The 12,316-nt window shown below is 38.6% G+C and overlaps 1 protein-coding gene across 1 annotated transcript in view; it reads left to right on the top strand.

Annotated features, from left to right (window-relative positions):
* The window catches only part of kcnh8 (potassium voltage-gated channel subfamily H member 8), a 57,390-nt gene that overhangs the window by 11,685 nt on the left and 33,389 nt on the right, over window positions 1-12,316 (top strand). Inside the window, exons 2-5 of the mRNA XM_023344513.1 lie at window positions 1,732-1,965; window positions 6,748-6,879; window positions 9,397-9,524; window positions 12,015-12,252. Coding sequence (XP_023200281.1) covers window positions 1,732-1,965; window positions 6,748-6,879; window positions 9,397-9,524; window positions 12,015-12,252 — 732 coding nt within the window. The remainder of the gene's footprint in view (window positions 1-1,731; window positions 1,966-6,747; window positions 6,880-9,396; window positions 9,525-12,014; window positions 12,253-12,316) is intronic.

Consider the following 12,316-nt stretch of genomic DNA (forward strand, 5'->3'; position numbering starts at 1 on the left):
AATAGATTTTTGTAATGCAGTGTAATTGAAAAAAGCCGTCTTGCTGGATGTCTCATACCGCTGCTCATGTTTGCGCGTGTGAACGTCTGGAGATGTGTCCGTGACTCATTCGTTTACTGTAATTTCGCAAACGTCTGGAAATGTATTTGTTCTCCAATTACTGTGTCGAACGTTCTAGTGCACTTGTACAATATACTGGCCAGGGTTCGCTGTTCAGCTTCTTATCAAATGGCAGCAGGAAACACTCAAATCCACAAGTACACACTTTTCACAATCTGTCAAACCTTCATTGTCCACTGCCATGTGTAATGAGTATTGTGCCGGATATATTAGCTGTCTATCAGCACAGCTCAGCCTTGTGGCAGCGTGAGTGTATGTTAGTATAGCAGGTCTGTGTGCCATCGCAGATATTCAGGTATAAACAGCTGCTTAGCTTTGACTGGCTGTCCAGAATGAGACTCAATTGGCTAATTAACTGTGATAAACGTCAGCCCGCGTGAGATTTTTTTTTCTTTCCGTCGTCAATTCAGAACTTCCCCAATCTTCAACTTTATTCTGAATAAAAGTTTTTTTTTTTTTTAAAAAGAAACGAAACCAATATCATTAGATGCAAATCTGCCAGAAAAAAAAAGTCCTGCAAATATAGCTTTAATATGAAATACTTTATAAAAATGCATTTGAGTGTAAAGTGTCGGGCTCTGTTGCTCTCCAGCGTGCAGTTAGATGGGAAGCTCACCGAACCACATGACCTCTATTCATTCAACCCACACCGGGCCTTCATATGCCTGAACTGAAGATCCCTTCATGCTGGGGATCGCTGTGTTAAAAGTCACATCATCAGTCCTGTGTCCACTGAGAGCAATTCTTTCACAGAGCTGGAGAGGCGCCACTTGACCAGTTGCATTTGTTTCCATTTTTGAAGTTTTTAAAGCTGGTAATGTGGTGAGGGGAACTGTGAAGTTTAAACATGCATGTCTCAAAGCCACAGCTTCGTTGTCTAAAGACATGCTGGTTAATATTCCGTTTATGCACTGAGCTCATACTGTGTTGTAGCTGAAAAAATCCCCACAGCTGCAGTTTTGACTTTCACATTGATTCTAAACAATAAAACCCCCTCCAAAAAAATCAGCTTGCAAATTCAATTTTTTTTCTATTCTTAAACATTATTTCAAGCCATAGGTATACTTTTTAGGAAAACGTCTGCTAAAAGCCAAATTCAGCCCCAACGTCCAGGCTCAACACAAGAGTGAAAAAATAACAGCTTTTAGAACGGCAGCTTAATGGTGGCCGTAAAAACTTTATCAGTCCCCGCAGACACTGTGCTCAAATGTTATCCTTTTCAGCACACTCAAATGTCAAAATTTATGGGCGACATAAACAGGTTTAAAACCGACTGTAAAAAAATTATTTGGCTCTGTATTTCTTATGCTTTCCTTATTTATGATTCTATTTTTATCCAATTTTGATATGTTCTGAGTCAGAGGCTGTAGCCTAATAGAAACATCACTGTTAGAGACAAACTCCTACAGTTGTGGTAAAACCAAACAAACAAAAGATTCTATTGTTTGATTCATAACTAGTTTTTTGTTTTAAAAAAAATGAAATAGACAGAGAGTGTGCTTTTTCAATGAATGTACTATTCCACTTACAGTGTTACAGTAATTGACTAAAGTCCCCACTGACCAGAACAGCTTTTGCTCACTTTCCATTTCCTCTCTTGTTTCTTTGCAGACAGTAACTTCATCCTGGCCAATGCTCAGATGTCGAAGGGCTTTCCCATCGTCTACTGCTCTGATGGCTTCTGTGAACTCACAGGCTTTTCTCGGACGGAGGTCATGCAGAAGAGCTGTGCCTGTAAGTTCCTGTACGGGCCCGAGACCAGCGAAAGCATCATCCTGAGCATCGACGAGGCCTTGGAGGAGCGCAAGGAGTTTAAAAATGAAATCATGTTCTACACAAAGACAGGTACTATGTAATTTGTTTCATGTTTTTTTTTAATTATTATTATTCCTTCAATTTTCATTTTGTCTCATGTTTACAGATACAATGCCTTGGAAATGTGTTCAGAGCCTGAGACCATTTTTACAGTTTGCGACGTTATAAGCACAAACTCTAACTTTGCATTTTATTGGGCTCTCTTGTTCTGGATTTCTTTCAATACTGGTCTCCTAATAGCTATTTTTCCTTCTCTGGTTTTCTGAAATACATGGTTACAGGTTGTGTATAAACACTTAAAGGCACTGTGCATAACCGCTGCATTCCTCTGCCATTTATCAAGCAGGAGATTAAACCAAGGCCAGTTGACAATCTTTGAGATTTATAAGAGATAATCCATATGATGGCTTTAATGTGGGACTTTGTCTTTTTATGTCTCCATGAATGTGTTACTGTGTCATTAGCTGAGGAAGCTTCATTTGAGCCAAGAAATTGATTGATGGATGGATGAAATAATAAAGACAGAAATGGATATTAAATTTCTTTTATTGATCTGCGCCCATTTAGCAGCGATAAATCAATGTCGTAGGTTAGAAATGTCCCACTTATGGTCCAACTCCCAGAACATAAAAATTTTAATAGCTGCCAACTCCTGACTGCTCAGCCTCGTCTCTATCTGTCACATTCAGCTCTTCCAGCTGTGGTGTCGTGTAGCCTTTCTGATTAAAATGAAAATATTGAGCATATCAAGTCTTCAGCCCATGTTTTATTTGTTGGGATCTAATATGGTACCATATGGTCTGACATCTTTATTTAAAGGTTGTTTTTTTTAATACTCCAAACTGGAGTCTGATCTGTGTGCCAGTGAAAATAATGACGAGATGAAATGGGAACTATTATATAAGGGGTGAGGCTTTCATGAGTTTATGTTCCAGAGTTTTGACATAAATTTGAAATCACTTGTTAGAAAATGCCCTAATAGTATTGCACCGCGTGATGGGAGATATTTTAAAAACATCTAGGATTCTCTGTTTCCTCAGACAAACAAAAATCTGCATGCACACTGCATCACATACATATACAGGGGACTAATAATGTGCTTTAATTGTCCATAATCATACTTTTTAAAAAATGTCCCTTGAGTTCTCCTGACTACAAAGAAGAAACAAATGACTAAATAAATCACAGCACAATAAAATAAGAAAAAGAATCCACCAAAAATTGAAATAGGAGTATAAAATAACTAAAATAAGAAAATGTATCCACTAAATGATGTAAGAGTTTTAGACTCGGAAATTGCTAAGCTCCTTTGACATGTAGCAGAAAAATGACTTACTGTACTGATGCTGAACAAAGCACAACATTAATGAAATGCAAAAAAAACAAACAAAAAAAAAACACAGCAATTTCAGAGCAGACAAAAACACCCTGCAGTTAAAATATGGTAATTTACTGAACAATTTGCTAAACAGAGTAACAATGGAGAAGCAACATAATTAGAGAAAACAAAACAATAATAAACGTGTTAATCAAAAGGAAGTGCTTTAGTTAACCAATAAAAAAATGAAAAACTTGAAGAATTTGATGAAATAATACTACTAAAATAAAAGTACCGCAGTTAACTTTGTGGAAGACAGTTTACTAAGCAGCAGTAACATTTCTCAGAAGGACGCTGTTCATTTGGGCAATTCTGTTCTTTTTCCACCTCTTAAAATTTGTATCCAACTTTTTTAGATTTGATTTAGGTTTTCTCCATATGTTTCTTACCCTTTATTTTTACAAATACACTTGTTGCTCCCTTTAACATCTGAACAGTTTAAGCTGATTTTCTACCTTTTGCCGATATTCTGCTGTGAGGACATGTGGCTACATGATTCCAGTAAATAATTTCTGCCACCAGGAGGACTCCTGAACGTATCTTGCATTGGTCAGTATTTATAATCTCTCATATTTTATGAAATTTTTCTGGCCCCAAACAAAAGGCAGAACCACAATAAAAGGAAATAAGACTGTTATGTTAATATATGAGCATCTCATGATTTTTTTCCATCAAAATACTCAATTACAGAGGGAAATGCGGTGATTTGATGCACTGATTTTGTGTACATGGTACAAATTGGTGGAGGAATGACTTTACTGATGGGTCTCATTCTGGATAAAATAGTAATAACTAACCCAACAAGAAAATGATGTTGGTCTCTTTGTACCTTTGTTATGTCCCTCTGTAATTCTGGTTACGTCATACTTGAAACATCATGATGCTTTTCGTACCAGTTTGATATCTGCTTCAATAGCTGACATGTTAAAATAATTACATCTATTACAATTTTAGCTCTAATTTTGCTTAAATTTTACTATGGGGAAATGTGGTGTCAAGACTCCAATACATAATATGTAGGAAGTTGCCTAAAGTTGTTTTTGGTTTGATTTGGCATCTAAAGAATCAGAGGCTCAAAGTCACATTGAGTGGAAACAATCTATCATCTTTTCAGAAAATACTATGCAACTAAATTACATGTTGTGGAATATTTTTTTAGCATGTTATGAGTACTAACCATTATAGAAATACTTGATTACAAAAACAGGCAATGAGCTAAATGCACACAAGTGATTTACGTTGGTTTGTTTCAAGGCATGAGAAGTGAATTGACAAAATGCCAATATGAGAACACGAATAGGGAGCACAGACGAATGAAGGGTCGATCTGGAGCCCAACAAAACATTACGTTTCCAAGACAACACAAATATTCATGAAAAAATGTCACATTAAGTAGAGATTTTTTTTATTGCTGTGTTTAATGTGGTTATTTTTGCACCTCAGGGGAAGTACAGGTCCAAGACAGCTGCTGTAAAGTCTGTTAACGATGCCATGTGGTATCGGAAAATGGCTTATTCCATGCTAATTATACTAAATGCGTCTGATTTACTGTTTTTCTGTGTATTTACTTGATTACCTTTTAAATTCAATTTAGCTGGTAGCTCATTGTTGTTTACAGACACACACAGCTTAGCTATTACCATCACAGAAGGTCTCCTTTCAGTTACTGATCTATCACTCTTGTTTTTTCTTTTTCTCGTATGTTTCGCACATCCACATGGTTCTGCTGATTCATCTGTCTGCCTCCCACTACTCTGGCTCTTATCCCTTGTGCTGCTCTTTTGTTTCAGCATCCCCTTCTTTTTTCATCAGCCACAGCAGAGTCCCGAAAGCAAACTAGGCTGATTGAATCAGTTTGTCCTCCATCTGTCTGTCTGCAGGTCTAAGAAAAGGGAGCGCTGTGTGTTCGCAATCAGGGAAGCTCCTTCTCCTGCTGTGTGCTTGATCGTGCCGCCGCCCCTCACCGACACGCAGACTTTCCCGCTCACATCAACACACGCAAAGGCCAAAATACTGTGATTATCGTCTTGCAAGGAAATTTTTATGAGTGGGAGTAATGAGAGGAGACTCCGTAGGAAATCCCTCTTGATCAGGAATTAATTTCAGCTTCCAGAATGAAAGAATTAATGCAGGATCCTGTGGAAATGCAGTGTCATCTAAAAACATAGGGCCCTCAATGAAAGGCTTTGTGTTTTTTAAATCACAAAGATTTAAATCATGTTATAATGCTATTCCTTCATGAAAAGCATACCTCGAGAGATGCTTTGATTCTTTCATGCTTGTTCGAGAAATCCTCTCCCATGGCAACCATTCCAGGTTGCCTAAATGCTAGGTCTCACAAATGTCCACAAAGCTCCTCCTTGGAGCTGCGGTCTCCAAGCTGCGCTTCTGCCTGACACAGCACCCCTTCCCCGTGCCTTCCCCACTCTGCTCCTCTAGACTAGCCAGCAGCAATTAGCAAACATCTAGTGGGACTGCAAGTCTTCTGAGCTTGTGACAGGAACCACTTCTCAGTCCAACACTCCTAAGAAGTTGTAAACGGCATCATGGAAAGGATTGTGGATTTTCTGTTCTGCTTGCTCGGGCTGAATATTAATGAAACTGAATGGATATAAAATACTATTGAGTATGTCATTAAGATCATTTAAAAAATTGACTGGTAAAAATAGACTGACTGTCAAAACAACAGGCAATAAAAAAGCCTAGCGCACCGTGAGCAAGGACAAGCTGAATGACAAGGTGAGAGGGAAACGGCTGAGACTAACCTCAGAAAATACACCAAAATGCAGAGGAAAGCAAAATTAAGTAAGAAACTGAACACAAGGAATAAACTAGTGTGGACAGAGCCTGATGACTATAATGAGTAACAGAATATGGCAAGACCTTACGAACAATAATAATAAACAACACACTTGTAGTTGACTGTGACATGTAGTGAACAAGAAAACTCCACCATTTACTTTGTTATGTTTTCTCTCTTTGGAAAACACACATGTTTTGCCCCTAATTATATCATCCAAGTCAGCTTCCTGTGTGTTTTTGGCCAAAATGAGTTTTTACCTAATAAAATATTCAGCACTAATTTTTCAAAGCTTCTACCGAAGCACCAAAAAAAAAAAAAGCAATCGATTCAACAAGAATGGGATCTGGGAGGATAGGTTTATCTTCTGTTGTGTCTGGGGAACACTGGATCAGGCTATTTAAAGGCTCAGCCTCTCTCTGGCGACTTCCAGCTGGAGACAGGCTCATTAGTACGTACAAGAATGTATAGAACTGTTGCTTTGTGAAAACACACACACACACACACACCCACACACACACACACGCCTACAGTTTAGACACACACAAACACACCCCCACATGCCGTAGATCCATTCAGAAAGTAACCAGAGATGGTGTTTATTAGTGGTAACAAGGATGTTCTTCCATTTCAGCTGCTCTGTTCTGGTGTCTCCTGGACATTGTGCCCATTAAGAATGAGAAGGGTGACGTGGTGCTGTTCCTGGCCTCATTTAAGGACATTACCGACACTAAAGCCAAAGCCATCCAAGAGGACAAGAAAGAAGGTAAACATAAACTTCAGTGCTGAAACTGTTGATTCTAGTTTGCCATTTCACACACAAAGGATATCCTGCAAAGAAATTCAAGTAGAAACTTTCCACAAACTCACAAGTTCAATGGATGCAAGAATTGTGCTATGATATCAAAGAAGGGTTCCTATGGTAACATGTAACTCTGTCTGTTAAGATGTTTTTGATTGAAATGGCTTTTGATTTTAGTACATGTGACCACTTAATGCTGCACATTCATAGAATGACCGTTTGCAGTTCCTTATAAAACATAAAATGTTTAGAAAGTCTGCTGTGCTTTTTAATTTAGAACAGTTCATTTTGAGTTTTTTATTTTTGAAAAAAATACTGTTCTCATGGGGAGCTTTGTTCAGTAAAATTTGATTTATCCTGTAATAGTTCATGACTTGAAAATTATACTGACCGTCATTTGCATTGACCATTTAAGAAAATCAGAGAAAATATCACTTGCATAATAATTTGGAACGCGGTGTTTATGTTCATTGCTGTTTTTCATTGTGTCATTTTAGCATTTTGATGCTAAAATAACACAATTTATTTTGATGATCAGGATGAATAAGGTTATTAATAAGGGTATGCACAGTGGCGCAATTGGTAGCACTGTTGCAACAAAAAGGTTCTGAGTTTGATTCCCGGACAGGAGTCTTTCTGCATGGAGTTTGCATGTTCTCCCTGTGCATGCGTGAGTTCTCTCTGGGTACTCCAGCTTCCTCCCTGACAGTGATACTTGTGCAATCCTATTCTGATTGAATAGGCACATGCTTTTAAATCTAGAATAGCAAGAGCCAGTTGTAGGTCCTGTGATGAAACTAGAACTTTAGCACCTTGTCGTCTGCTCTCAGCGTGAACTTTATTGATGTTGGTAGTCATTTCTAATCCCCTCCCCACTTGCAAACTGCTTTCCTTAAACCGAAATGACAGAACTACGGTTTCTTTGATACCAATTTAAATCCTATACTAGTTGCTGCAAAGTGGATGCTTAATATTCAGCACCACAGGTACATTTTCACAGAGAAATTGAATGGTGCCTTCTGCAGATTTGCATGTTTTTGCTTACATTGCTTGACTTCTTCCACATTGTTAAACTTGACACCAAATATCCATATGCCAGAATATGTAAAAAAAAAAAAAAAAATGTCTTGGGGCGTCCTACTTTTTCCACATGACTCACCTCACTATAATTTGCTTGAATTTTTTGAGCTTGTCTAGTGATGTCAAGCAGACACTATAATGATTAATGAACTTAAGCATCACAGTCTGATGCCTGGCGTTCACTATTTTTTCATCGAGGTTTGATTGCCGTTTTACATCTTTCAACTTCGAATGGGGATTTCAGCTGATACATATTGCAAAATTGACATAAGAAGGGCATTTCCACCCAAGCTGGGGATACCTCACACATGACCCACTTAGTTATCTCTTGGGGCATTAACTAGTAGAAAGAAGGAAATCTAATCTTTGCACTCAGCAGACATTTGTTGTACCAGCCTGTTTCTCTATCTGTCATACATTTTCACTGTTAGCTGCCTCCATCCCCACTGTTTTTTGTTTTCCCCCCCACTTCCTTGTTCCTCCATCACCTCTATTTCTCATCTCTTCCAGCTGTTTTTACCAGAAACTGTCCATTCTCGCCTCAGCTTTCTACTCTTACATGTTGCCCCGTCATACACAACACTCACTCCTCTCCTCAACTCCCTCCCTACTGTAAGGCAATAGGAGTGTAGGGAAATCCATTAGATCTAAAAATAAGCGCGTCTCAGTCTCCGTGCTCCTGTAGCCGCGCGTCCCCCAAGGCTGCACCGTGTAATGGATGGGCCCCTGTCCGCTCGTCTTGTCTGGGGTCCACACAAAACACACAGGGAGCGCACCGACTTTCCAAAGGGAACGATCGGAAGCGGTTTTCACTTTTGCTCTTTGGCGATATTATTGTCTAAAAGGCCAGTTTCTCAAACCAATCTGGCCTCAGTCCCTTCCTGTTGGCTCACATCAGTGAAGAAGCGGGCCTGGACCGAGCAGCAGTGATGTGATTTCTGTGATTACCCCACTCCTCTGACCGAACTCATCACTCCTGCACAATCTGACGCTCTCCTACTGCAGTACAACTAAAAAAAAAGGCACACAGGGGCATGATTGCCAACTCACACCCCTATAATTACTTGTAGTAAATACAACATAACATACATAAATACCTTTTTTCCTAAAAGCAGAAAACTGAGTTAGCAGAGCATTATTGGCCAATGCTATGTTACTAAAATTTAATATACTTTTGGCTGTACAAACGTGACATTTCTAACACATTTTTTGTAGGTATAAACAAACTACTTATTCTCCTTTTGAATATTCATGTTTTCCTATTTAGGACAGAATATTATGTGTTTTTCATCAAGCCTAATGACTGATTCAATCATCAAGAGTTAACCTTGGGGGGTAGATGTTGTTGTAGATGGGTGTGTAGCACCAACATTTTGTGTGTGTGTGTGTGTGTGTTTACAGAGAGACGACGCGGCAGGGTGAAAACCGGCTCTTCATTCAGCTCGACTCGTCTGCGGGGCAGCACCGTGCTCTACCACATCTCTGGTCACCTCCACAGCAGGGAGAAGAGCAAGATTAAAATCAACAAGGTATCGCCACGTTGTGCAAACAACAGAGCGGGGTGGGAAAAGGTCTTTCAAACAAGGGTGAGGGTCACCGTGTGGAGAAAGGGGAGCACTGACGGTGTTGTTGACGCGCTGATGACAAAATCAAGGGCAGACAGGTGGGATGTCTGAATGCTAGCGCTTCCACAAACAGCAATTTAACAGTTTAGAGGCAAGGACTGTAATGCTAGCATGAGTGCCTCATTAAAAATAACAACAGAATGCTATTGCTTTTAAACTTGCCTGTCTTCCCCTCAAAACAGGTTTATGTGAATTAGTTAGCACTTTCATTAAACCACGGCACAGATGATTGTAAAACCTGTTTTTAACATGTTGCTGTAATGTTTAAATGCATAAAACATAAACAGGTAACACTTTATTTGACGGGTTGTGAATAAGACTGTCATGACACCGTCATAAACATGACGTAACACCTGTCATGAACATGATTAAGTCTCCATGAATATTTATGACTGTTGTCATAAAGTGTCATTCGGTAAATCATGACACTTTTAATACAAAGTTGACATTATTCAAAATGTCTTTGTTATGACAGCTTGACATTAACCAAGAAATCATGATCTGACATAAATTGATTATAAAAGTATTACTGATTAAACTTTAGCTTTAATAACATAAAGCTACATCATTTTTAAAGTTTAACCAGTAATACAAAGACATCTTGAATAATGTCAACCTTGTATTAAAAGTGTCATGATTTACCGAATGAAGACTTACTTGTGTTCATGACAGGTGTTATGTCATGTTTACATAAATATAATGACAGACTTTAGCTATAGTTCTGTGTGTGCTATCTCAGATGTTGAAAAGTTGTGTCCCCATTGCTGTTGTGTTTTCTTGTCACCTTTTTGATTTGAATCTTGATTATTTCTTCTGTTGGATTGCGTCTGTTTGTTTACCTTTCTGATTTCTGTTTTCTTGTTTCCCACATTCCCTGTGTTTACCCTGTTTCCTCAGTTCAACTTCAGCTCCTTCCTTCTGTCACAGCTGCACCCTGTTTCTAATCAACCGCCTGCTTCTTGTTCAGTAATCAACTCTCCAGGTTAAACATCTCTCAGTTAGTCAATTCTCACTGTTACCTCTAGTATGGCGCAAGAAACTGGTGGGTTTTTCACCTGGACATTGATTTTTAGACATTTTTTTTTTCTCATTCTGTAAAGTAAATAGTTTTTGTTTTTTTATAACCACCTGCATCCTCTGTGCATTTGGGTCCTTATCTACACTGTTCTATGACCCAGAATAATGACTAGCAATCCGACAATTGGCTAGTTGCAATGGTTTTACCACCTAGATCTAGCCTTTTGTAATGTCCCTCTGAGATTCATAAACCACATGCTGTGGAGTTTACTAAAAAAAAAAAAGAAAAACTGACAGCAGCAGTTTGAAAACATGTGTTGCACAGCATCGATGAGAAAACGCAAATAAAATATGGAGTCTTCCCGAAGACAAACTCAGTGTAGGGATCCTGTTGTCTTGGCCTTCGTGTCGAAAACTGAGGCTCTGACTTCTGACCTCCTCACCACATCGGTCCGTTCACAAAATCAGCATAGAAGAGAAAAATGCAACTTATCATTTCCTTGAAGTGTTTTGCAAAGGGAACTATAACGGTCTTAAGCTGGAGAATCAAGGAGAAAGTTTGATGGGGCGTCAAGCGAACACAGGGCCTATTGAGAAGCAACTAAACATTGATGACTTAGCGTGCAGCTTTTGAACAAATACTATGTACTAAGGCTGCATTGGCTCTATTAGAAAGCCGGACAGTGAAGGAAAGAATTTGAAATGACAACAGTCACAGCTTATTGGAAGTCTAGCAAGGCTATGTAAAACTTGCATTAGTGTTATGTATCCAATGAGTATAAAACAGCTGATTTTTCAATGAGAATCTGGAGTTGCTGTTCACAGAGGTGCTCTGTTTTTATACACTCAAAATTTATCCCAGAAATTCTGTGCCTACAAGTCTGTTTGATTATTTGGAGAGAAAAAAAATACCTACAGGGGAAGTGTGAATCACAAAAAAATACACATACACAATAGTTACCATGTAAACAATGAACTCATCCAAAGTAAGGAAGAAAAGTTATAAGTTTGAGATGTTTGGATAGTAAAGATTCACTTTTGAATGGGCTACATTTCTTAATTTTCCCAATTAAAATTCTGTTTTGTTGTGTTTTTTGCAGACAAGATATACAGACAAGATATACAGCTGTTTGTCACTTGTGCATACAGCTCAGAAACTTCCTTTAGGAACCTCAAGGGTTATTTTATATTATTTTTTTAATAGCCAATAGCTATTAAATTCAAATACTGACCTCAATATGTGCTGTTGTAGTGCCTCATTAAGGAGTATAGAACATTATTGCATGTAGTATTTTGTAGTTTTTTTACCAACTGAACACTAGGTAATTAAAATCTATATATATATATATATTACTAATTTTCTCTTGTATTGCCCAGAACGTGTTTGGGGATCCACCTGCTCTACCGGAATACAAGGTTGCAGATGCCAAGAAGTCCAAATTCATATTGCTTCACTACAGCACATTTAAAGCTGGCTGGGACTGGCTGATTTTGCTTGCCACCTTCTACGTTGCTGTGACAGTGCCCTACAACGTGTGCTTCATCGGCGACGATGATGATCTGACCCGCAGCACCACTGTCAGCGACATCGGTGTGGAGATTCTCTTCATCATAGGTTAGTTGCAGATTACCAATCGCTTTACCACTTGCATTGATGACCTGGGGTGCAGCTTTTAGGA

This window comes from Xiphophorus maculatus, chromosome 13, assembly GCF_002775205.1.
Source record: "Xiphophorus maculatus strain JP 163 A chromosome 13, X_maculatus-5.0-male, whole genome shotgun sequence".
Classification (NCBI taxonomy): domain Eukaryota; kingdom Metazoa; phylum Chordata; class Actinopteri; order Cyprinodontiformes; family Poeciliidae; genus Xiphophorus; species Xiphophorus maculatus.